Source organism: Arabidopsis lyrata (assembly GCF_000004255.2).
Source record: "Arabidopsis lyrata subsp. lyrata unplaced genomic scaffold ARALYscaffold_1, whole genome shotgun sequence".
In the NCBI taxonomy this organism is placed as follows: Eukaryota; Viridiplantae; Streptophyta; class Magnoliopsida; order Brassicales; family Brassicaceae; genus Arabidopsis; species Arabidopsis lyrata.
In genome coordinates this window covers 4,590,777-4,614,120 of record NW_003302555.1, presented here as the reverse complement: position 1 = coordinate 4,614,120, position 23,344 = coordinate 4,590,777, and the positions used below count along the sequence as shown (strand labels likewise).

The following is a 23,344-nucleotide window of genomic DNA, read 5'->3' as shown; positions in this document are numbered from 1 at the left end:
GATCGATATTTGCTCTGGTCTGCTTTGTGGCATCCCTGGTCGGACTTTTGGTGGTTAAGAAGGTTATAGCCAAGTATGGGAGGGCTTCGATCATTGTGTTTGCCGTTGGTATCGTCATGGCACTTAGCACTGTACTGATGACGACCCATGGAGCTCTTAATGTTTGGAATGATTTTGTCTCTGGTGGCTACATGGGTTTCAAATTACCCTGTTAAGAACCAAAATTAAATAAAACCAGTTCTTTACATGTTCCTTACTTTCAAGTACTTTCAACCCAACCTACCTAGCAAGTAACATCTACTATAATGCAGTTAACATCAGGCTACCATTGCTACTCTATGTACCGTTCCTTGATATGATGATCACAACAAGAAAGCAGTAGCCATGAATGCTTAATGGCCCATTCATTCTCCATCTTGATTCTTACCACGTACTACATTTACAACCCCATGGCTTTGAGGGAAGGAATATGCTTCATGCTTGATCGTGGTGGTGATAGAATCTGCTATGTTCAGTTCCCTCAGAAAGTTTGAAGGTATCGACTCGAGTGATCGTTATGCAAACCACAACACTATCTTCTTTCATGTTGGTATGAGAGCTTTAGATGGAATTCAAGGTCCAATGTACGTTGGATCTTCCGCCAATAGCAACAGAGCATCATGGCTGGCTTGGAAGAAAAAAATGTAAAGATATCTCTAAGGAAATCAAAAGCTTTGATGAGATCTCTTTGCCTATGAATGAAGAATACAATGAAGAAGATAAATGATGATGGATATAGTGAATCTCTACTGCTTCCAAAGAGATTTGGTAACTCAAACACTTCTGTTGCTTCGATTCCGGTAGCTGAATACCAAGGGAGGCTCTTACAGGACTTGCAAGGCAAAGCCAAGCTAGCAATCTCTAATACTGTAATAACAATAAAAAGTGTTTTGTAGCATAACATTATGTGAACGATTTAAGTGTCACAAACCAAGTCTTTTAGACTAAGTCGTATACTAAATGTCACACCTGAGATTTTCAGTGTCTGCAGATTCTGTCTGAAAGTAAAACAGAACTTGTTTTTATTAAAATTTACACTTACACTTGAAATTTCACACAAACCATATTCCAAAGTCACAAACTAATTACACTTCACACAAACTTTATTTAGTATTCTGCTCTTATCTATATATCTCTCTTAAGCAATATTAACAACGCGTGAGGACTGAACGAAACCATCGACCCTTTTCTTGATCTCATCAGGGTTTGCGCCCACGATTTTGTCCATCGTATTACCATCTTTCAAGAACAAGAAAGTTGGCATCGCCTTTACCTCTAGTTGACTTGCCACTTCCTGTCCAATCCAACATAGTAAAAACAGAGAAAAAAACATTAATCATCTACCAGTTTAGCAGTTGTTCAATTCCTTTATTCTTGATGGTTAAACACTTCTCTTTACCAGAGTCATGATCAAAGTCACATAAAGCAGAGACATATAAGTAGTTTTACCTTAACTTCATCAACATCAACTATGAGAAATAGAGCATCCTTATAGCTAAACGCAAGCTCTTCGAAGAACGAGTTCATAAACACCGAAGGAATACACCATGATGCAGTGAAATGAGCCACAATCTGCAAAAACCATCAACGAACAACTTTTCTTGGTAATTCATATAAACAAACAAAACAGAGAGCCGTTCATTATTTCATTTCACAATCCTCAACATTCAATATTAATTGGTCCATTCTCAATAGTCCAAATTTAACCAAAATCTCCTTATAACTCTTATGCTAAAACCTTGATTCTTGAATGAGCCTGGATCTAAAACAGATTTCATTTGGCTATGAATTTTTCTCCTGGAAAAACAGGAAGTAATAAGAGGAAGAGAGACTTACAGGACAATTCTGATTCTTGGCTTGACTCACATAAAAGTTCCATGACTCTGCAGAATCGATTTTAACAACTCTTGCCATCTCTTGGAGCTTTTTTAAAGAAAATATCTACTTTACTTTACTTAATTTAGTTTCTTTGTTTCTCATGATTCGGTGATTCAGTGTTTATCTACTTGTATGAGTCATACATAAAAGTGTGGCCCAGTAACTTTGAGCGATTTTTGAAACATTAATTTCATATTTAACATATTAAGAATAAACGTTACCAAGAAAGAGATATTAAGAGAGAAGCAAAAAAAAGATATTTTTTTGTTAATCATTTTTAACGACTTTATGCAATGTTACAAGTCAGAATAATAGAAGATTGAATTAATTTAAATTATGCAGAAAGACAAAATCCTTCAACATTGAAATATCAAATTTACACAATTATGAAATCACGTGTCTAACAAATTACAAAATTGGCGATCTAATATTTCTTTATAATTCGTGAAAAGTAATTGGCCAATTTAGAAAATTTCCCGTTTTTTAAAGAAAGAAATCGGAAATCTAAACGTCATTAAATGAGAAGAAAAAGAATTAAATGAAAATATTGGAAAACAGAGAGACACATTGTTCACTATATAAAGGAACCTAAAGAAGTCGTGAAGTCATACAAAATCTCAACTTCAACCTCTAAATCACATCGAAAGTCACATAAACCCTAAATCAATGTCTAGGAAACGTTTCAATCCGTTAGAAGATCCGCCGGCGGCTTCATCAAGCGACGAAGATGATTTGGAGACTTCAATGGGAGAAGGTGAAGAAGATATCGCACGAAACTCTACGTCGGAGGAAGAAGATGATGTTTCTTCTAAAAATCCAGCAGCTTTGAAGAACACAGTACTTCTCCTCGCCGCCCCAACTGAGAAGCTAGTTTCCGATCCCGAATCTGGATCCGATGAAGAAACCGATACAGACTCCGAACCAGAGAAGAAAGATCAAGTTGTGACTAAGCGTTCTCGTGAGACAGATGAAGCAGCAGCGTCTACAGATGTGAAGAGGGCTAAGAAAACTTATTTTCAGCGACTTTGGACGGAGGATGATGAGATTGCGGTTTTACAAGGTCTTGTTGATTACATAAAAGATACTGGGGTAAGTCCTTATGATGATACAAATAAGGTTTATCAGTTGGTGAAGAAATCTATTAGCTTTGATGTTAGTAAGATTCAGTTTATGGAAAAGCTTAGGAGTTTAAAGAAGAAGTATGAGAACAATCTTGGTAAAGCCAAGGAAGGTGATGAACCTATATTTGTTAAACCTCATGATCGCAAGGCTTTTGAATTGTCTAAGTTAGTTTGGGGAGGTATTAGAATGGTTCTTCAATCGGGTATGAAATCTAATGGGAAGTCGAAGAAGAGCAGTAAGTCGAAGAAAGTTGAGTCTGTGAAGCATGAGTTTGATTGTGAAGACGATGTGACTAATAAAGGAGAAGCATCTTTGGTTGGTGCTTTGGAAATGGATACGCTTGTGAAGTCTTCTCTTGCTAGATCGATAGCGCGTTTTGGTCTGGATCAACTTGTTGCTCAACAAGGATTGAGTTTGCTTTCCTCGGAGGATAAGAAGAGATTCGAGGTGCAGTGGAAAGCGTTGCAGTTGAGGGAATTCGAGTTTTTATCGCAGAAGAGTTGTTTTCTTCATAAAGTGGTAAAAAAGATGACTGAAGTATCCCGATCAAACGCTTAGATATGTCTATGGATTTTTGTTTTTGGTTCTGTCTCTTATGCCTAGAACTCGGCTTTCTTTTTTCATTTTAGTTTCTATTGATTCTTAAAAGAGTTCATTTTGGAATATTGCGGATTTATCAATATAATGGAAGGAAGCTTTTAGCTAAGTGAAGCAATTTAAGTTTATTTACAGATGAAACATTTTGTGTATCTTGGTGTAGAAGACGTGTTATGCACGGCTTCTGTTTGATGGATTTTCTTGTTGCGCATTCTCTTTGTCTTCTTTTTTAGCAGCAATTGCTGAAACATAATATGCTGAAGTCACCACTCCATGTCCTAGACAAAATATGCCTCCAATAAGAAAAAACCAACGATGTGGCAAGCTGCAGAATCGATTCGATCTCGAGTTGCCCAATGTTCCTATCATCAGCGTTGAGTAGCTGACACCAAAAAAGATCCTAAGACAAACAAAGGTATGTCAAAAACAAAAACAGTTGACAGAATTCAAAACTGTGTTGAATGAAATCCGAAATGTTTTTTATCTTTTCCATTACCAGGAGAGAACAAGGAAAGCCATAGCGAGTATCTTGTTTGCAGTTGCTCTGTTGAAATCTTGCTTAGAGCGAATGTAAGTGCAGCCTCCAAGCACATTGGCTAGGACATGGACAATAGACAGAAGCACCATTGCAGCTACTCCCTCAGCAAAAGCTTCAGCGCTGGGGTTTCTTCGACATCCAGAATCCGAATGTCTTAAATGCTGTTGATGATGATGATGAGGTGCCTGAAGGAGAAACATCAAATACAAAAAAAAGATTATTGGTAATGAAAATAAACTACATTTCACTCTTATTATAAACAGAACCTTGCTTTGAGCAATCTCTGCTTCGATCCCGAGGACTGTAGCTGTAATGTCTGCACATATGATCACAACAGAAACCAAGAACCCAAGTTCACTTTCCATTTTTCCTTGATTCATAATAAAAACATTATAATTTATATTTTGATTACTGTATTTATTTCAATTGTTCTATGAAAGTTTAAGGAAGAGGAAAAGAATAAAGAAACAGCATCAGATTACTTTCCTAAGCCTTCCTCTCACTGCAAGACAAAAGAAGAGAGATTCGGTTTTGGTCTTTCCAAGTAAGTAAAGTTTCATTCTTGTTCTCTTTTTAATACTTTTGTTTTGGATGCGTTTCTTGTTAACTAGATTTAAAATGTAAATGAAATAAATCTCTTACATAAGATATAAGTTTCAGATTGAAATAAGAGGTTGATCACATGTTTGACTTTTTCACTTTAAAAATGTCAAAGCTCAATAGAGGCAGCATGTGGCCTTATACTCTGTTTTGGAACGTGAAGAGAGGTGAAAAAATATTATTCCCATATCTTTTTTTTCTGTAATCATATATGCTAAATTATTATTATAATTTTCCAGGTTGTAATTGGAAAAGAATCATACATGGTTAAGATTTGATCAGTTTTTTTAACATAAACGTCAAATTTAGTTGTAAATTTTCTATTTCTAAAAACGATTTTTTAGTTTGTTCTTTCATGGTGCGATATGATATCATACGCTTATGGAAATATCCAGTGTCATTTTGGAAACAGTTTGTGTGGAAATGGTGAAGCAGGAAGAGACAGAAACAGAGCCGTGTCTGAACCAAAGCCAAATCTCCATAGAATCTCTTTATAATTCACATCTCTCCCAGTGAATCCAAAGACGGATCTTGAACAAACATGCGTGGAGTTTGGCTTTATCTCAAGAAGTCTCTTAGCTGCTGCAGTGCACAGAAGTCAACTGTCGCTTGTGATCGAGACAAGAACCAAATTCAGAAGAATCCATCTGGATCCTCAAGATCAATGTCAAATCTGAGAGATGTTTTTGGAACTAATGAAGATGAAGGAGCTATGCAGAATCCAAGCTGCTGCAGCTCACGGTCTCTGGAGAGCTCCAGGTTTACAAACACTATGAAGTTTGAGGGGAATGCCAGTTATTCAGACAGATTCAAAGGTTTGATCAGCGGAGCATCTTCATCTGATTTACTTCCCGGTCGTTGTTCAGAGAGATTTGATGTTGTTGGCTCTGACATCTGCGGTTTCGGAGTTCTTGCTTGTCGAAAATGTCATGAGAGAGTCAGAGATCTTGACGCGTTTGAGGCCCATTACCTCTCTAACCACTCTGGTAAGATAACTTTTTCATCGACTTTTAGTCAACGTTTTGAAGGGAATTTGATTTATTTTATCTTTTTGCAGTTATTAGACTCTTAGCAGGAGATTTCTCAAGAACAACTGTTGAGTTAATCTGCAATACAGGCTTTTCTCACAAGCTTGGCAAAACAAAAGGGAACAACATTTCGGCGATCTTGAAAATACAAAGTTTGCAAAGAGTTGTTGCAGAGTTTGAAGATTACAGAGAACTTGTGAAAATAAGAGCGAACAAGCTTTCAAAGAAACACTCTCGATGTATGGCTGATGGGAACGAGTTTCTTGGGTTCCACGGTACAAGTCTTTCTTGCGCTCACGGTTTGAGTAACAGCTCTTCAAACCTCTGTTTCTCAGATCAATGTGGAGTTTGTCATATTCTAAGACATGGATTCAGTCCTAAAACAAGACCAGATGGGATTAAAGGGGTTCTCACAGCATCATCAAGCTCTGCAGCTCTTAAAACTATCGAAACCGATCAAGGAAGAAACAGAGGTTCATTGAAAGCTGTTGTGCTATGTAGAGTTATTGCAGGTAGGGTTCATAAACCTATGCAGAAGTTTGAAGATCCTTTAGGGTTTTCTGAGTTTGATTCATTGGCTTTGAAAGTGGGACCAAATTCTAGAATTGAAGAGCTTTATCTATTGAGTAATAAAGCTTTGTTACCTTGCTTTGTTATAATCTTCAAGCCTTGAAACAAGCCCGTGTATGCAAAATTTATTCTTTAGTTTTTTGTATAGTTTTCTCTTCTTCTTTTTTTCTTGCAAAATTTGGTGGGCCTGTAATAGGTTAAAAATGTTGGGCTTTCCCCAGAATTGGAAGATGGAAAACTTGGTGGACAAGTCTATGCCTAGCCTCTGTACTCAAAGGGTGAAAAAGATTGTGAGTGTTAGTGCTATCATTTTCTTCAATTAGGTTTTCTTTGATTAGCTCTTCGCTAAGAATACTCATGTCTCCTCTGCTTCTGAGCCGGCCTTCAGTGTTCTCCCTCCGGAAACCTCTGTTTGTAAGATACTACTATTCTCTTCTCTCCCCAATCACACTTTGTTCTCTTTTTTTTTTTTTTTTTTTAATTGTTCTGCTGATGTGAGATCACTACAATTACTCAGAGACACCCTAGTGTTGGGTGCTTGTCATCTTCCTGCAGCAGATCCCTCCCTGTGTAATCTTCGACTCTGTACCTTGCGGATTGGGTGTGGGAAAACTCATGATTGCAATTAGTAGTGATAATTCGATGTGGGTTTTGGAAAAGAAGGCACCTCTGGAGTTGGTGGAAGGAGAAAAGGGAATTGTAGGAGCATCCCATGGGTGGGTAGCTACTTTGAAAGACGGAATAGTGTGTCTCCAAGATGATCTCAACCCAAGCGCATCGAATTCAGACCCGAAACGCATCTCATTGCCTAGTCTAGTAACTCTACCTCATTGCCAAACCCAAGTTGTCACCAATATGGCCATGTCTTGCTCATCTCCTGAAGAAGATGACTGTGTTGTGGCTATAAAGTTCTTAGGACCACAACTCAGCTTATGTAGACCCGCTCCCCATATTTAACCAGATACAACGAGATAAACAGTATATCTTTTTCAAGATATAAAATAAATAAATCTTATTGACAAGTAGATTTTTTTTTTTTTTTTATTTGGTGACAAATAAATCTAGTTGTCACCAATATTGACAAGTAGATTTTGGTTTAAAAATACATTAAAATTTTCTTATAGAACATTTCTGTTTCGTTTAGTTTCGTTTAATCTTTTGGTGTATATACCAACATCATCAGCCGAATAAACACAAGTGTAAAAATCCACGTGCGCATCAGACTGCCACGTAATCAATCGTAAATAGTTGATTTCGATAGGGATAGTTTCGTATTTTAGCTCTTTTTAAGGGGCAAAAAAAACATTTTTCCGTCCATTGAGGAAGCAAAGGTTTTCGTTATTAATAAATCTGAGAGAGAGAGAGGAACAAGGAGAGAATCTGAAGAAGACGAACCATAAGCGAGAGAGGAGAGCGAGGGAGGTGATCTCTTACCACCTCTTCGTCTTCGCCGGCGAGAAACTCAATCTCAATCGGAGAAGAGAGGACAAAAAACGATACGAGAGATAAAAAGTTGTGCAACGATGTCAAAGAAGAAAGCGGCTGCCATGACGCTTAAGGACTTCCATGGCGGCTCTATACCATCTGATCTCCCTCTCCCTTCCGCTCCTGGAGTGTAAGTCTCCATTGATTCGTTTCCTTTGGATCGCCTCTTAGTTTGTATGCTTATCGGAGATCAATCGAATCGTTGTTTTGCTTTTGTGAGATTCGAGTGATGTTTTCCGGTGGAAATATCTCGTTTATCCCTAGGGCTATTATTAGATCTACATAGAAATTTTCGATTTCTGATTGTTTAGGTCTGTTGTTGTTTATCCGATTGTCTTTTCTGATCGATTTTTCCTTTGTAGGACTCCGAAGGTTATTCCGGATCGACCTGTTTTTGATAGAGCGCCTTGGGGGACTTCAATTGGCAGGCCAGATCAGAGGACAAGGCCGAGTTCGTCTCATGCTATTAGAAATCTCGATGATAAATCACTGTTTCTGCCTCCCAACGTGAATATCGGACGTAATTTCAGTGAGGATGAACGGAAGCCTCTGGATGGTCACTCGGCTCCTCGTAGAGTGGTCAGTGATGATGTTTTTCGGTTTGCGAATAACCGTTTGGAGGTGAAAGCAGACTCGGTTTTAGCTGGGAGACATAGTGGTTGGGCGGCTAGTCCTTTGACTCATTCTGGGACTGGTATTGTTGAGAACTCGGTGTCAGGAACTCACTCTAATGTTTGGAATGGGAGGAAAGAGGTATCAGCTGCTAACAATGAGCCTGGACAGTCTCCATGGACTAAAAAACCAGCTGTTTCTAATTTGGTCCATACAAATGCGCCTGACCAAGTGTCTTCAGGAATATTGCAGTCCAAGCTTTGGGTTCCTCCTCAGATGGGATTTGATGTTGTTAAGCATTCAGAGACAGAAAGCAGAGTTTATAAGACTAATAGCCATGTGCTTGATCAAGGGGATGAGCCACATGGAACACATGTAGAACGGGCACTGATTGCTGAAGATGGGATCCAGGGTGGCAAAAAATTCTCCCGTGAGTTTGAGAAAATCCCTGGTCCAACTTATGTGGATGCTAAGGCAGCGAAAGTTGTAGCAAACACCAACAATAAACATCATCCAAATTATTCTGACGTTAGGCCTGCTGGACATTTGGTGCAGCCAACTGCTCCTTCTGAAGTTGTGGAACGACCTAAGCTGAACCTGCTGCCTCGGAAAAAACCACTTGAAAGCGTGGAGAAACCTGTGAATGATGGAAAACTGGTATTAGTTACAAGTTTGTAATCTGCCACTTTAGTTTTCAGGTTTCTTTTTTGGTCAACTGTGTTTTTTGATGCCTTAGTTTTATATCTGCAGGAAAATTGTGCTTCAGTTCTTATTCAACGTGAAAGTGGTTCTGCGACACAGAAAAGTGTGAACAATTCAAAATTTGGTTTGTCTGCAGATGCTTACCAACCGGCTGAGCGCCCCAAGTTGAATCTGAAGCCTGTGGCACAGTTGCTTGAGCAGCCAGAAATTAAAACCGAAAAGGAAAGGTAAGAATGTGGTACTTACATTTTTTGTCCCAGCTCTGTAATAATAATTTGGAGCTTGGGGACATAAGTATAGTGATATAGAAGAATTGTTCTCAAAATTTGTACTGGCTGATCGCGAAAACTGAAAGGATTATGCTCAATTCAAATTGAAATAGATGCAGATATTGGCTTTGTGTAAACTCCTCAAAGTCCAAGGTGGTAGAATATGCTAGAGCATTGAATTTAGTTCATAGTTATTGTTTCTGTCATTCACTTCTCTAGAATATCGATAGACTACTTCCCTGGCGATAAGTATATATTGATGATTGTGTCTAACACGCTTACAATTTCTGGTTCATGGTGCAGAAGTGCGGTTTTTGGTGGTGCCAGACCACGAGAGCTGGTGAGTGCAGTTTGTTTCATCTTGTTGTATAACTCTCTCTTGCCCATTTGTTCATCATCATTTGATTTCCTGGATAGGTTTTGAAGGAGAGAGGCATTGATGAGACCGAGCATCACATATTGGAGCAACCGATAGACAGGTAGAACGGGTTTCCTCTACCCGCTCATGTTCTGTGTATAATATTTGCGATCCAACACTTACAATTCCATTGAGATCAACTATCTAATTTAAAGTTCTGTTTTTGTTTTTTTCTTTCATATCAAAAGGATGGTCCTCAAACCGATTGAAAGAGCTCCAGAGTATGCAATTCAAAGGCCAGTGAGTTCTCCCCGTGACTTGAGAACGAGGAAATTCGACCAAAAGGACTGGCGAAATGTAAGCGACGTTGCCAGATCCGAAACTCAGAGGAGAAACTGGCGTGAAAATGAAAACAAGAGCTCAAGACAGCAACAGCAGACTCAGGAGAAGACAAGACATCCATCACCAGAGACATGGCGAAAACCAGTTCCCCAGAAACCGGAATCACCAGATGGAACAGGGATTCGTCACGGGAAAACAGCTTCTGCTCTTGAGCTAGCTCAAGCCTATTCTCCTTTCTCTGACCCTAAATCCGGAATTGGAAGCAGCAACAGTTTTAACAAAAGCCGCAACAACCAAACGCAGCAGCAACCCTTCTCTCGGTTGGTAGGATCGACAACAACACCAAGACAGATTAATGGCTACTGAGTCATTGTTCGTTTGTTCTCTTCTTGAATTGGTTTTAGTTCCGACTAATTGGATCTTAATTTCTCGAACACATCTTATGTGGTTTGGGATCGTTATGGGAGATTTGAATGTGATATGTTCCCTTAAGAACGAGTCGGATTACATAAGCCAAATATGGTTACATTGTGTTCTTCATTCTTCTTTGGTTATACATCTTTTTTTAACCGTTCGTGGGAATATTTGAAAATACTTGCACAAGCATAAACACACACATACAGTCGGACACTGTTGTACAGTGTCTTGACTTTTTACTCTTTTCTCAAAGGATTTTAGATATGGCCATGAAAATCACCTCAATAATACTAAGGAACATGAATTTCTCAAAAGGGCAAATCTTTAACGTCAGAAAATCATGAGATTGAAGCACACGAGAAAGTAACTGACATACATATACAAAGAGTCCGCAAAACAAGTAACAATTCTTAATCGTCAATCTTTGTGATTATTATGTACAAAAACTCTATATTTTTATCATCACGTACAATTAACTCTTCATCGTGGGATAAAGGAAACATGTGTGGTTTCCCAAACGCAAAAGAATATGAAATATGATTTAGCTACGGTCACGATCAACTTAGCCGATGTTGAAAAGTCATTTTATTCCTTGGCGAAACATGGTATATCACACTATGTTCGTCAAGGAGATTTGTTGGCGCACTCGGTTCGAACACTACAACCGGAGTATTCAAGTAGTTTTGAATACTCTGATAATTTCATATTATTTTATTCGTTTATGACATTCTAATATTTTTTTATTTAGTAATGTAAATCGCAAGGATTCTGATTTGCATACTTAATTTTTGGAATGGTTTGACAATTTCTCCAAACTGATTGTGCAATGATTCATATTTTCTTACATTATTTTTGTGTATATAATTACAAGTGGTATGTGCACAATCAGTTTGGAGAAATTTCAAACCATTCCAAATATTTAAGTATGCAAATCAGAATCCTTGCGATTTACATTACTAAATTAAAAAAAAATATTAGAATGTCATAAATGAATAAAATAATATAAAATTATCAAAGAATTCAAAACTACCTGAATACTACGGTTGTTAAAGTGTTCGAACCGAGTGCGCAAACAAATCTCCTTGACGAACTTTGTGTGATATACCATGTTTCGCCAAGGAATAAAATGACTTTTCAACATCAGCTAAGTTGATCGTGAACGTAGCTAAATCATATTTCATATTCCTTTGCGTTTGGGAAACTACACATGTTACCTTTATCCCACTATGTAGAGTTACTTGTACGTGATAATAAAAGTATAGAGTTTTTGTACCTATTAATCACAAAGATTGACGATTAAGAATTGTTACTTGTTTTTCTAACTCTTTTTATGCTGTCTTCTTAGAGCGTATGTTGATAAACATATGAGCACACGTAACGATTGTGTGCTCATTGATCAAAATTCCGGATCCTCTAGAGATAGATGCATCATCTTCAAAGAAACATTTTTCAACAAAGAGGTCAACAACACAGGGCCCAACCATTTCACCAATATGTGCAAACCGATTCCTTTGAAGAATTGCTGCTCGTTGTAAGAAACCGATTGCTGAGGGAGGGAAAACGTTTAGGGTTTAGGCAACGACGGCGAAAATAAGTTGGTCGAGTAAACAAGGCTTAAATGGAGTTATGTTATATTTATTTTATGTATAATGGTTTTGATATATTTTTTGTTTGGATTTCTAATTCCTTATAAATCCATGAACCAATAACCTCTCTATTGTAATTCTGTCAAAAATAAAAAATAGTATAAAATTTAATTTTTTACCAAAAAAAAAAGAAAAAAGCTTAAAAGTATAGTCTCCGGACAAAAGGAAAGTAATGGATTTAAGTGAAAACCTCATCTCTCATGATTTAATTCAAAACCTAAACTCTCAAAGCCTACTAAGGGCCCATATCAGTCGACCACAAAGACAGATTAATGGCTACTGCCTACTGAGTCATTTAATCATTATTCGTTTGTTCTCTCGAATTGGTTTTAGTTCCGACTAATTGGATCTTAATTTCTCAACGTATCTTTTGTGGGTTGGGATCGTTATGGGAGATTTGAATGTGATATGTTCCCTTAAGAATGGGGTCGGATTACATAAGCCAAATATGGTTACATTGTGCTCTACATTCTTCTTTGGTTATACATTTTTGAAAACCTTTATTGGGATATTCGAAATTCTTGCACACACATGAGCACACTATGAAGTAAACGTGACTTTGAACTCTTTTCTCAAAGGTTTTTAGATATGGCCATAAAAACCAGCTCAATACTATGAAACATGAATTTCTCAAAAGGACAAATCTTTAAGGTCAGAAAATCATGAGATTTTTTTTTGGTGAAGGGAAAATCATGAGATTGAATCACACGAGAGAGTAACTGACATACATATATGATTTTAGATGGAATTTAAAGGTTCTGCACCACATACACCAAATGTTTCCATACATACTAATATATAAGCCTCTAAAGAGGAAAACACTTTCAGCAGATTTGCATCCTCTTCTAACTGTTGTCTGATTTCTCCAGAGCTGCAAGGAAAAGTATGTGTGTACCAGTAAATAAATCGAAAAAGACAATAGCTCAGAAGAAACACAACATATTGTAGAGTTTGGAGGAGAGTGTACTGTTGTAGTTGAGAAGCTTCTCAATCAGATCAACATGAGTCATGAGCATACGCCTGCAGCAGTATCTGACTAGCTGGAGCGCATCAAGTGCATCCCTGCATACACATTGAGGAGCTTAAACAACAATAAGAGCCACAAAGAATGTGCTCTCAAACAAAACTTGCTTGATGAAGCAAAATCACAAGAAGTGCAAAACCAACACGGATTGAATATCTAGACCCTTCTACAGATGAAAAGAGAATAACAAGTCATCGAGTCTTCACTCATACATATAACAGTCGAGATAGCGAAACTACAAACTAAACAAGATAGGCAAAATAGTCTCTTCCAATAACATATAAACAGCAGATCATTAGCTTAAGCCTATAAACTTAATCGATCCGATTCTCGAATAGCGCAATGGTGTTAACTAATCACATACTTGACGCATTATAAACCATTCTCTCATGTTCAAACAAAGTAGTCTATTTTCACACAAAGTATGATTAGTCCAATAAGAATCATGTGGATGGGCACACGTCTAATCAGAAGCCATTAAGTTTCACTTCTAACAAGTGTCTATTGGATAGCAAATCTAGATAGGCACAAAGAGATTATATACTAGGCAGGACACAGCCTCTTCCAAATGACACAATAAAACATAAACAGGAGATTATAACAAGCTAACTCATTCATCAACAAATCTCTTAGATAGCTTATTTTTCTCAATTAGAGAAGTGGTGTTGAATAATCTGAAACTTCACTTATTATCTGCCTACATCAAACGACAGAAGGAAAACGAAATCTGGGCTAATATTCTCTCTAAAACACAAAGAAATTACTCTCTTTTTCACACAAAAGTATGATGATTAGAGCAGCAAGAAGAGAGAAACATTGTAAGCTTACCCTTCAGTGTAGTCGAGCTGGAGAAGATCAAGATACTGATCCCATTTGTTTCCAATCACCTAAACCAATCACAAAGTGAAAGCTCAATACTTTTTATCGACCGAGATTGTATCCATCCAATTAAAAACATTCGTGTCAAATTCAGAGAGTAAAGATCTCTTCTTAGCCAAATTTAGAGTAACTAAAAACCCTATAAAGACGGAGTAAACACCTAAATAAGACCACAGCGCAGGAAAAAACAAACCTTTCCACAAGTGAAGCAACGAACAGGGATGATCATCTTGAGCAAACTAAAATCTGTACTTGGTCTCTCTCTCTGCTAGCGATTTTAGGGTTTATTGTTTCGTGCTTCTTTAAAAAGGTGAAGAACAACTTTGAGCTAACTGGGTTAAGGGTTAGGGAGGGCTTCCCCCAAACGACGACGTATTTGTGCGACGAGGCTTTTCCAAACCAAACGATGTCGTATTAGTAAGAATCTGATTGACCACAAAGTCAAACCCCTCCTCACTTGCCTTCCGGTTCTAAATTTGTGTCCGGTCTGATTCGGTTCTGTTATTCGATTTTTGGAGCTTAGAAGAAAATTTGTGTATGGAGCTGAATGATACCAACTTTATATACATTGAGACATTTATGAAATAAATTATGGAGTTCTAACTTATTTACGATCATATGCCATTGACATTAATTATTTAGATTTTCAAAATTAAATAAATATATTAACATAAAAAATTATTTACAAAAATATTAACCTAATATATTAAGCATAACTAATCCTTGCTACAATTACATCCATATTCAATTCGATTTCCTTAAAAGATCTCAACAATCCTTACATTCAATCGTGGTCATTCAAATCTTAATCCGGTTTTTAATCTTCAATCATGACCGTCGGTCATAAGCAAATAATTCAGAAATCATTATATAGAATTAATTATTATTAACTAAATTAAATATATATATATATATAATCAAACTTTTAAATTGACTCGAATTATATGTCTATTAAATAAAATATTATTAAAAATAACAAAATGATATTTAATTTCACGGAACGGGGTTATATAATGGGACGGGTTTGGATCGTGTCCCGTATTAATATCACAGATGAAATATTAAAATTAACAATCAAAATACAATTATACAATCTTAAACACTTAACCAAATAAACGATATTAAAAAAATACACTTTAAAATTTAATTTTTTAGTTAAAAAATCGACCCGCGGTACACCGCGGGGTAAAATCTAGTTATACTAGGAATTAAGAAACTTTAAACACACTAAAACCAGTCGGGCTCTTAAAACGGATGATTAGGACTTAGGAGGAAGTAGCTTGAGCTAAATGTTGGTACCTTCTAAGATAGATTTTGGTACCTCTCCCCTGGTAAATTTCCCGAACAGGATAATAAAAGCGCGCACACACACACACCAAACACGTTTTAAAGACATTTCATTGTTTGTTAACTTTTTTTTTCTTTATCATTTACTAGAGAAATATATCCAACCTAACTATGGTCTATTCCAATATTGCTTTGGTTTTATTTATTTTTACAATATAGTAGTGGTGTTTTCTTTTTGAAAGCTCCAATAAGAAAAATGTTTTTGGATATGAATTTAGAGACTCATTCATTGGTAAAACAAATCTACAAAGATGTATGTAATTGTGTAACCTACTAATATAAGAGAGATCATATCCTGATTTTAACAAAGAATAAAAGGCGACTTGATCATTGTATTTATATTAGAGAATAGGGTTATCAAAATTAGGGTTTGGAAAATGTTGAACTTGCGCCGAATGGTATCAGGTTCTCTTCATCTCTGGAAGAGAGAGATGAAGATTTCTACGCCTATGAGAACAACGGCTCCGTTTTCTTCTTCTTCTTCTGCTGCTGAGAACGCGAGTACTCCTCCATTGACGATAGAAGCTCCGTCTTGTGATACTGAGAATGCAAAGAGCAGTATTTTCGAGAAGCTGCGGTCTCTTACCCGTGAGACCTTAGATTTCATCATCAGGGAGGAAGAGAAGAAGGGTGTTTCCGTCACGCAGGCGGATCTCGTCAGCTCGGCAAAGCAGCTTCTCATGGAAGGCAAACGTCTAGATGCCCTCCAGGTCTATCTCATCAATCTAACATTTGAATTCATCGCTTTCTTTTGATTGTGTTACAATTTATGAATTTTTATTTTTTATTTTTTGGTTAGATCTTTATGTGGATCTATAGAAAGAAGATGAGTTTTTCTACCTCAGAGCTTGCGCTTTTTGTGGATAACATTGCTAGGACTATAGGCTTACCTACTGCTCACGCCTACTTGAAGAAAGTAGACCCAGACTGCGACCGAATGCACAATCCTACCGAGAATTGGCCTGCTTACGTAGATCTCCTGCTTTTGGATACTGAGCTTTTAGAGAAACGCGGGATAGTTCCAGCTGTTCGAAACACTCCCCCTCGCCCTCGCAAGTGAATGATTAACTATTAGATTGGTGTTGTGTGTGTGTGTGCGCGCTTTCTTATGTACTCTTTGCCTTCTCTTTTCATCTCTTGTCGAATACCTCTTTCATGGTTTGCTATGAAATAACAATAAGAGCCTCTGAATTTGAAATCATGTCATGTGGTTTTTTTTTTTGGTTTTGCTTTTTTTGGTTAGATCTATAATTTGAGTGGATGGATAAAGAGAAGATGATTCTTTCTCCCTCGGAGCTTGCTCTTTTTGTGGATATCATTGCTAAGACTTAAGGTTTAGCTGCTGAAGACTACTTCAAGAAAGTAGACCCAGACTTCGACCGGATGGACCATCATTCCAAGAATTGGCCTGCTTACGTGACTCTCCATCTTTTGAACCGTGAGTTTGAAAAAAATTCTGGAAGGCTAGCTGTTCGTTACTATGGCAATGGTGTTTTACTGAATGATTAACTATTTGTTTGGTGTGTTTGTGCCTTCATTAATTAATCTCTTGTCGAAAACAACAAATTTCAAGGGAAATAACAATTACATATCGTTACAAGAATAATCTCTGTGTGTATAGTTTCATGCCCGAGTTCATTACCTAATTTGCTTTGGTTATGAAATTACATTATTTGTATTTGTGTTTGGGATTGATTTTCTATGAAAATGTGTTTTTTTTTTTCATGGTTTATTTTACAGAATTAGGTTTTAAGTCGTTGAATTTGATTCAATTCAATTTTGAAATTTCGTGTGTGAGGAAATTTAAACCAAAAAACTATGGTTATTTATTCCATTATATATTTTGCAGTTCAATGCAAAATGGAATCATTGATATACATATATATATATAATTAAGGGAGATATATCCCCGGTTTAACAAATAACAAAAAGTCGTGTGTATTTTTGTATTAACGAATAGTTAGGTAGGTTGTCAAAATTAGGGTTTGGAAAATGTTGAACTTGCGCCGAATTGCAGGAGGTTCTCTTCATCTTTGGAAGAGAGAGATGAAGATTGATACGCCTATGAGAATAATGGCTTCGTTTTCTTCTTCTACTGAGAACGCGACTCCTCCATTGACGACAGGAGACAGAGCTTCTTCTCCTTCTGCTGCTCATGAGAGTGCGAATAGTAGTATTTTCAAGAAGCTGGGGTCTCTTATCAGTGAGACCTTAGATTTTATCATGAAGGAGGAAGAGAAGAAAGGTGTTTCCGTCTCTCATGAAGATCTCGTCAGTTGGGCAAAGCAACTTGACAAGGAAGGCAAACGTGAATATGCACTCGAGGTCTATCATCTTCTCAATCTAACATTGTCTTTTAAAATTTTTTATTTTGTTTTACGATTTATGAATTTTTTTCTTTCTTAAAAGATCTTTATGTGGATGGATAAAAAGAAGATGAGTTTTTCTACCTCAGAGCTTGCACTTTTTGTGAATGTCATTGCTAAGACGAGAGGCTTAGATGATGCTCACGCCTACTTGAAGAAAGTAGACCCAGACTGCGACCGAATGGACCAACCTAACAAGAATTGGCCTGCTTACGTGTCTCTCCTGCGTTTGGAGACTGAGCTTTTAAAGAAACGCGGGATAGTTCGAGCTGTTCGCCCCCTCGCTGTCGCAAGTGAATGATTAACTATTAGTTTGGTGTGTGTGTGTGCGCGCTTTCTTATGTACTCTTTTGCCTTCTCTTTTCATCTCTTGTCGAATATCTCTTCATGTTATAAGCCTCTGAATTATGCATCTCTTCTTAATTGTGTGACCTCTTCATATGTTTTGCTCTGAAATAACAATATGCCTCTGAATTTGACATTTTGTCATGTGTTTTTTTTTTTTTTTGGTTAGATCTTTGAGTAGATGGATAAAAAGAAATGATTTTTTCTCCCGCAGAGCTTGCTATTAGTTTATATATCATTTACCTATGGCACTTGTTAACTTTTCTAAAAATTAAAGTCCATATCACATAAATTATCCTTTCAGACTGTTTTAGCAACATACAAACTCAAAACCACAACACATTTAGAAGCAACACAAAAAAAACAATCCAAGAAACAGAGTTTTTGAAACTAAACAATAATATGAGGCTCGTCTTAATATAATTGTTGTGAAACACAATAATACAACACTAATATTTAATTTTGGTCTTCGTTATTCATCCGAGAAGACAATGTAGTTATGCTTCCATTTCTTTGTTCTTACCCCACAAGAACACGTAGAGACCTATTATTGGCCCAACTGATCCAATCAGACTGTGTAGCAAAAGTTAGAAAAAAAAACATGTAATTAGTGTTATAAGCATGGACCTGCATACATTTACATATATAAAGCTATCTAGAAACTAATTTAATTTCATAGAGTTGATCGAAGAAAGCACCTTCCGAGGTATAAAGGAGTGTGTAAGATTAGGAAATCGAATAGAGTAGCCGAAATGAGAGCAATTGGCATAATTGCTGATACGAAAACAGCTCCTAATTGTTTTACTCCCCATGTCACCGATACCGTTGACATTGCTTGTCCTATCACTCCCTATATGGTAAGAGTAGTTTAACCAAGTTATAGACAAAATTTTCAACTTTTTGACATTGTTTAGTATAAAACAGAGACTAAGAAAAGCTCTACTAGTTAAATTTATAGTGGTTATTGAATTAGAAAATTTTATCTGAAGATACTCAAAGTTACCCAATATGATTAGTGAAACATAGGATATCATCAACTTAGTGGGGGTTAGGTTAATTTGATTAATATTAGGTAAACCCCAAAATTTATTTATGTTTTTACATATTAACTTTATAATTTATAAATTTTCAGGTTTATAAAGATATAATAATAGAACTTACAGCATATACGATGACACCGATCACAAATCTATCATCGATGATCCAATCTTTAACATCTCTACTCTTGTAGAGACTCAATAGAGCACACTGAAAAGCTGCGAAAATTGACATGAGACAAGTGCTTGAGAATTTGCAAGGGTACTTGATGCTTAAAGTCCCTTGAAACAAAATCCATAGAGATATCAACACGGTTCCTATGGTTAAGTAGAGACATCCAAGAAGCCAATTTTTGGTGTTGTGATCGCTTTTGTTGTGAGAAAGAGCCTCTTGGTGAGAGTGAGAGTTTGATATATGAGGGCCTTTGTAAAATGCCAAGAACAAAGCTCCACTTATACATATTAAAGTTCCCATCACTTTTATCATTCCTGCTTGGGTCTTTAGACTTTTTATTTTTTCAGTCCTGAAAAGTAATATAGTTTTATATCAAAATTTAGATAGAATAATTTAATTTTATTATCAAAAAGGAAAAAAGAAAGAAGGAGAAAATAGAAGTTTAAATCGACTTAAAAGGGAAAAAAAAAACATAATATTATTTTAAACTCAAATGATTTGATTAAACGAGCTGAGCCACGTTTTAATAGTTTCCGCATCATTATCAAAGTTTATAAAAATTAGACGTCTAGCTATAACATTGTATACATAACAAAGTTAATTAATCCTACCTCTACGAAGATGTCGAAGAGGTAAGGGAAAGTTAATCGCTGCATCCACAAAGAAACGTGAAAACCTAAAATCAAATCTTTTAGATGACATGACATGATTTTTAAGAGATGAGAATGGTGACGTGGCAACTTATAAGATAATAGTTTAAAAAGCTGATGTGGACATCTTGAGAGGCCTCAATTAGTTTTTTTTATTAGTAATAGATTTTCATGTTAACAGTTAGACGTAAATTTTATGGGAAAAAATGTCAGTAAACTTCATATTTTAGTAACAAATACTAGTGTTTATTTATTTTACATGTTATGATGTTAAAGTAGAGAATTCTCACAATCTTCGATTGTATTGGCCTCAAGACGTACGTTATTTTTATAATAAATGTTGATAAGTGATATCATCAAAATCTTGAAAATTTTCGCCTTTTTTTTTTTCAAAATTTAATATGAGAAAATTGTTGTCAAGTCTTTATTTAAAAATATAAAGAACTCAACTACTTCATCTAAAAATCAAACCTTTCCAAAATATAGGCGATAGGAGCCAGAATGAAAGAGGAAATAGCCATTCGATAAGCACCAACGATCATATGGTTCACACCAACATCAAGAGCTTTCTTCACAAGTGCATTCACCGAACCCATCGCTACTTGAGATATTAACATTACTATAATCGGTGGCCATTTTGAGACTACTTTCTCTCCTCGCATATCCTCACCCATCTCTATTTCGTCCTCGCTTTCTTTCTACGTGAGTTTGTGTGTGTGTTAGAAAGAACTAAAACCCAATGTGCTTTGAGTTTGGCAACCACAAACCTTCCCGTATATATAAGAAAGTGTGTGTATGGGTTCTCTCATTTTAATAGAAAATGTCGGACCAAATCCTACAGAAGCTTAGCCGATTTGGTCCGGCATTTTCCGCGGCTGCTACTTGATTTAGTCGCCGTAACCGCCGACCCGGAATTCTTCTCTTCCCCCCCCCCCGAGTTTTAGCCATCATCAGTCGGAATTTTAACAGAGGGAAGCGAGAGAGAGAGATTGAGATTCTAGGGTTAGAAAATGAAATCGATGTGTCTAAAATGGCGAGTCAAACAAACTTCGCTAATTAATTGTAAAGTCAACAAAAACTTTATGATTTAAATGTCTTTCATCGTAGTCCAAGATTAAATCGTCCCAAATTTGAAAGTTCATGATTTTTTTGACATTTTTCCCTATATATATATATATAAACTTTCTTTTCATAATAGCATAAGCGTTTGTGAAGAGGGAACAAAGCACAAACCCGAGCATATTTTACTAATGGAATAAATCATTAACTATTTATTTAACTTTAAGTTTAAGAAGTCGTCGCAGATATAATTGCCGCGGTAAATTTTTTTTTTTCCGGTCAATGTTGCGATATATAATTACGATTGCCTCTACTGTTTTTTTTTTTTTTTTTGTTTTTTTTTGTTTTTTTTTTTTAAAATATAGTAGAAATGAGACACTGATACATTGGCTTTTATATCACACGTTTCGTGAGACGCCCATAAATTAGTTTTTTCATAAATTAGCTTTCCATTTTATACGTTATATGAGTCACCGATACATTGGCGTTATCATGCACCCGTGTCATCTGCCGGGCATCTTATAAATTAACGAAATGATTTTCACAAAAGAGAGTTAGATCTAGAGATCTGGGAACTGAGTCGAATGAGAAAAAGAAGTCATGCAAATGAAGTAATAAAGTGTCGGTGTATCTAACTAAATCTATACTTAGTGTAATCTAACGACACTTAAACACTTGTAATCTAGTGACACCTTAAACATTTGCATGCTCGTATGGACAGGGTTCAAGTTTTGGTTCTTTACTTGGAGTGACTTAATTGAACTCGCATGTTCACATATGGTAATGATATTTGCACTATTGGATCCGAGCAATTAATTGGATTGATTTACAAACATGACTTAGAGCATTGAAAAATTTGGTCCCAATGGGTTGCTACTTGCTAGTCTCGGTGAAATAAACTAAATTATTATGATTCCCCCCTCTACGATGACCATTTTCCAAATCCAATGTCATATTGAATTCAGATTCGATATGATGGAAAAAATAAAAACTTTTCAACGAAACAAACTAATCATAATTATATGAGATTTTGCAACTCTCATTCAATAATTCTCCATGTTATTGTTCCCATTTTGGATTCGATCCCCTTTACGCTTTGTCCTTTCATTGGATCCATGCACTATCTCGTTTTTGTTAATTATAAATGTATATAATTATTGTTATGGAGCACATTTTAATTTTCAAAGTTAATGAATAAAATTATATTATACAGTTTTTTCTTCCAATTTGGGTATCGAAATCATGCCTTTCTTTATTTTGTCCGTCGAACTTTGTAGTGACGAAAAGCAGATACTATTCTAGATTTAGGTAAGGCTTAGAAAATAATGGACTACTCTACATAACACTATTACAATTGGTCTTAATTTTTTATACACCTTAAAATTCTGACTGTTTTAGCAACAGGCAAAACACAACACATTTCAAAATAATCAAAGAAATAGAGCTTTTGAAACTAAAAACAATATTATGAGGCTCTTTTTAACAGATTTGTTGTGAAAAGTTATGATTTGTATGGATTTGCACAAAAAAATGATTTATATGGATTAGTTTTGAATATAATTACAAATCTGTTTTGTTATCTATTTTCGAAATTATTCTGAGTTGAATAGAATGGCGAATAAATCTGCAAAAGAAAGTACAGTTAAACCTTTATAAATTAATAATGTTGGGACCATGATATTTTATTAATTTATAGTGATATTAATTTATCTATAAATTAATATTTATTAATTTATAATGTAAATTAATATTTATTAATTTATAGAAAGTTTTGTTTTCATTGTTGAATTTTTTTTAAAAAAATATGAGGAAAACAATGTGATCGAAATAAAATTAATGTTTTGGATGTTATAAATTTTATATTTTTAGACTTAAACATTTAATATTTCGAAGAGAAAACAAATATTTTTTACAATGAATAACAAAGAATAGATTTTACATATATAAACGATATATATAAATTAAAATTTATAAATAATGACATCTATAGTTGTATTTGAAAAACCTACGATTATTAAAACAAAAATGATGCATATTCTAAAACTTGAAAACTTAAAATAAATTTGGGAGACTCACAAAAATGCCCCTTTTTCAATACCCCTTTTAAAAAATGCCCCCTTTGGCTGTCCATTTTTAAAAATACCCCTTTTTATGTACAAAATGACTAAATTACCCTTCTTTTAATAAAAGATATCACAAATATATAAGGAAATATAACAAAATTAGGTCTACAAAATACAAAATATTTTTTGGCGGGAA

The 23,344-nt window shown here is 35.7% G+C and overlaps 10 protein-coding genes across 13 annotated transcripts in view; 6 read left to right on the top strand and 4 right to left on the bottom strand.

Moving 5' to 3' along the window:
• The window catches only part of LOC9325938 (sulfite exporter TauE/SafE family protein 1), a 1,748-nt gene extending 1,516 nt beyond the window's left edge, over positions 1 to 232 (top strand). Inside the window, exon 3 of the mRNA XM_021013550.1 lies at positions 7 to 232. Within this exon, the coding sequence (XP_020869209.1) occupies positions 7 to 215 (209 nt within the window). The 3' untranslated portion in view covers positions 216 to 232. The remainder of the gene's footprint in view (positions 1 to 6) is intronic.
• An 806-nt stretch (positions 233 to 1,038) lies between these two features.
• On the bottom strand, positions 1,039 to 2,011 carry LOC9328711 (thioredoxin-like protein CXXS1). Its single transcript, XM_021015053.1, has 3 exons — positions 1,876 to 2,011; positions 1,489 to 1,611; positions 1,039 to 1,333 (listed from the first exon to the last, which is right to left on the bottom strand). Exons 1-3 carry the CDS (start codon positions 1,951 to 1,953, stop codon positions 1,178 to 1,180), a joined length of 357 nt encoding a protein of 118 aa, XP_020870712.1. The 5' UTR covers positions 1,954 to 2,011; the 3' UTR covers positions 1,039 to 1,177.
• Positions 2,012 to 2,472: 461 nt separating this feature from the next.
• LOC9325937 (probable transcription factor At1g11510) lies at positions 2,473 to 3,745 on the top strand. The gene has a single exon (XM_002892602.2). It carries the CDS (start codon positions 2,584 to 2,586, stop codon positions 3,595 to 3,597), a length of 1,014 nt encoding a protein of 337 aa, XP_002892648.2. The 5' UTR covers positions 2,473 to 2,583; the 3' UTR covers positions 3,598 to 3,745.
• Positions 3,695 to 4,761, bottom strand: LOC9328710. 2 transcript variants are annotated; one of them, XM_002889826.2, is made up of 3 exons: positions 4,441 to 4,753; positions 4,133 to 4,359; positions 3,695 to 4,036 (listed from the first exon to the last, which is right to left on the bottom strand). In XM_002889826.2, exons 1-3 carry the CDS (start codon positions 4,552 to 4,554, stop codon positions 3,808 to 3,810), a joined length of 570 nt encoding a protein of 189 aa, XP_002889872.2. In that variant the 5' UTR covers positions 4,555 to 4,753; the 3' UTR covers positions 3,695 to 3,807. The 2 variants fall into 2 exon arrangements, with proteins under 2 accessions (XP_002889872.2, XP_020866364.1); XM_021010705.1 differs by having other exon boundaries at positions 4,133 to 4,761.
• A 91-nt stretch (positions 4,762 to 4,852) lies between these two features.
• LOC9328709 lies at positions 4,853 to 6,676 on the top strand. The gene is made up of 2 exons (XM_002892601.2): positions 4,853 to 5,760; positions 5,832 to 6,676. The coding sequence occupies exons 1-2, from the start codon at positions 5,316 to 5,318 to the stop codon at positions 6,473 to 6,475; spliced, it is 1,089 nt and encodes a 362-aa protein (XP_002892647.1). The 5' UTR covers positions 4,853 to 5,315; the 3' UTR covers positions 6,476 to 6,676.
• Positions 6,677 to 7,703: 1,027 nt separating this feature from the next.
• Positions 7,704 to 12,565, top strand: LOC9325936. 3 transcript variants are annotated; one of them, XM_021012958.1, is made up of 7 exons: positions 7,707 to 7,987; positions 8,220 to 9,126; positions 9,220 to 9,398; positions 9,744 to 9,780; positions 9,858 to 9,919; positions 10,047 to 10,528; positions 12,524 to 12,565. In XM_021012958.1, exons 1-6 carry the CDS (start codon positions 7,896 to 7,898, stop codon positions 10,504 to 10,506), a joined length of 1,737 nt encoding a protein of 578 aa, XP_020868617.1. In that variant the 5' UTR covers positions 7,707 to 7,895; the 3' UTR covers positions 10,507 to 10,528; positions 12,524 to 12,565. The 3 variants fall into 3 exon arrangements, with proteins under 3 accessions (XP_002892646.1, XP_020868617.1, XP_020868618.1); XM_002892600.2 differs by lacking the exon at positions 12,524 to 12,565 and having other exon boundaries at positions 7,704 to 7,987; positions 10,047 to 10,711; XM_021012959.1 differs by lacking the exon at positions 12,524 to 12,565 and having other exon boundaries at positions 7,939 to 7,991; positions 10,047 to 10,711.
• A 306-nt stretch (positions 12,566 to 12,871) lies between these two features.
• LOC9328708 (DNA-directed RNA polymerases II, IV and V subunit 10) lies at positions 12,872 to 14,438 on the bottom strand. Its single transcript, XM_002889825.2, has 4 exons — positions 14,300 to 14,438; positions 14,056 to 14,114; positions 13,171 to 13,265; positions 12,872 to 13,074 (listed from the first exon to the last, which is right to left on the bottom strand). Exons 1-4 carry the CDS (start codon positions 14,333 to 14,335, stop codon positions 13,049 to 13,051), a joined length of 216 nt encoding a protein of 71 aa, XP_002889871.1. The 5' UTR covers positions 14,336 to 14,438; the 3' UTR covers positions 12,872 to 13,048.
• An 891-nt stretch (positions 14,439 to 15,329) lies between these two features.
• Positions 15,330 to 16,978, top strand: LOC9328707 (pentatricopeptide repeat-containing protein At1g02370, mitochondrial). Its single transcript, XM_002892599.2, has 2 exons — positions 15,330 to 16,163; positions 16,253 to 16,978. Exons 1-2 carry the CDS (start codon positions 15,831 to 15,833, stop codon positions 16,511 to 16,513), a joined length of 594 nt encoding a protein of 197 aa, XP_002892645.1. The 5' UTR covers positions 15,330 to 15,830; the 3' UTR covers positions 16,514 to 16,978.
• Positions 16,979 to 17,365: 387 nt separating this feature from the next.
• Positions 17,366 to 18,313, top strand: LOC9325935 (pentatricopeptide repeat-containing protein At4g01990, mitochondrial). The gene is made up of 2 exons (XM_002892598.2): positions 17,366 to 17,778; positions 17,863 to 18,313. The coding sequence occupies exons 1-2, from the start codon at positions 17,446 to 17,448 to the stop codon at positions 18,118 to 18,120; spliced, it is 591 nt and encodes a 196-aa protein (XP_002892644.2). The 5' UTR covers positions 17,366 to 17,445; the 3' UTR covers positions 18,121 to 18,313.
• Positions 18,314 to 18,457: 144 nt separating this feature from the next.
• LOC9325934 (WAT1-related protein At1g11450) lies at positions 18,458 to 19,707 on the bottom strand. Its single transcript, XM_021010402.1, is given in 4 exon segments — positions 18,458 to 18,667; positions 18,670 to 18,737; positions 18,863 to 19,014; positions 19,326 to 19,707. Coding segments are annotated over 4 exon segments (630 nt in total). The 5' UTR covers positions 19,689 to 19,707; the 3' UTR covers positions 18,458 to 18,620.
• Positions 19,708 to 23,344: the final 3,637 nt, after the last annotated feature.

Coding starts and splice junctions, on each gene's coding strand:
- LOC9325936 (XM_021012958.1), top strand. CDS start 7,896: ATGTCAAAGAAGAAAGCGGCTGCCATGACGCTTAAGGACTTCCATGGC. Junction 9,127..9,219: donor CTGTGAATGATGGAAAACTG/GTATTAGTTACA, acceptor TTATATCTGCAG/GAAAATTGTGCTTCAGTTCT. Junction 9,920..10,046: donor TTGGAGCAACCGATAGACAG/GTAGAACGGGTT, acceptor TCATATCAAAAG/GATGGTCCTCAAACCGATTG.
- LOC9328710 (XM_021010705.1), bottom strand. CDS start 4,554: ATGAATCAAGGAAAAATGGAAAGTGAACTTGGGTTCTTGGTTTCTGTT. Junction 4,037..4,132: donor GCTTTCCTTGTTCTCTCCTG/GTAATGGAAAAG, acceptor TGTTTGTCTTAG/GATCTTTTTTGGTGTCAGCT.
- LOC9328708 (XM_002889825.2), bottom strand. CDS start 14,335: ATGATCATCCCTGTTCGTTGCTTCACTTGTGGAAAG. Junction 13,266..14,055: donor CAGCTCGACTACACTGAAGG/GTAAGCTTACAA, acceptor ATGTGTATGCAG/GGATGCACTTGATGCGCTCC. Junction 13,075..13,170: donor GAAGCTTCTCAACTACAACA/GTACACTCTCCT, acceptor TTTTCCTTGCAG/CTCTGGAGAAATCAGACAAC.
- LOC9328709 (XM_002892601.2), top strand. CDS start 5,316: ATGCGTGGAGTTTGGCTTTATCTCAAGAAGTCTCTTAGCTGCTGCAGT. Junction 5,761..5,831: donor TTACCTCTCTAACCACTCTG/GTAAGATAACTT, acceptor ATCTTTTTGCAG/TTATTAGACTCTTAGCAGGA.
- LOC9325937 (XM_002892602.2), top strand. CDS start 2,584: ATGTCTAGGAAACGTTTCAATCCGTTAGAAGATCCGCCGGCGGCTTCA.
- LOC9328711 (XM_021015053.1), bottom strand. CDS start 1,953: ATGGCAAGAGTTGTTAAAATCGATTCTGCAGAGTCATGGAACTTTTAT. Junction 1,612..1,875: donor CCAAGAATCAGAATTGTCCT/GTAAGTCTCTCT, acceptor TGGTTTTTGCAG/ATTGTGGCTCATTTCACTGC. Junction 1,334..1,488: donor TTGATGTTGATGAAGTTAAG/GTAAAACTACTT, acceptor TGGATTGGACAG/GAAGTGGCAAGTCAACTAGA.
- LOC9328707 (XM_002892599.2), top strand. CDS start 15,831: ATGTTGAACTTGCGCCGAATGGTATCAGGTTCTCTTCATCTCTGGAAG. Junction 16,164..16,252: donor AACGTCTAGATGCCCTCCAG/GTCTATCTCATC, acceptor TTTTTTGGTTAG/ATCTTTATGTGGATCTATAG.
- LOC9325935 (XM_002892598.2), top strand. CDS start 17,446: ATGTTGAACTTGCGCCGAATTGCAGGAGGTTCTCTTCATCTTTGGAAG. Junction 17,779..17,862: donor AACGTGAATATGCACTCGAG/GTCTATCATCTT, acceptor CTTTCTTAAAAG/ATCTTTATGTGGATGGATAA.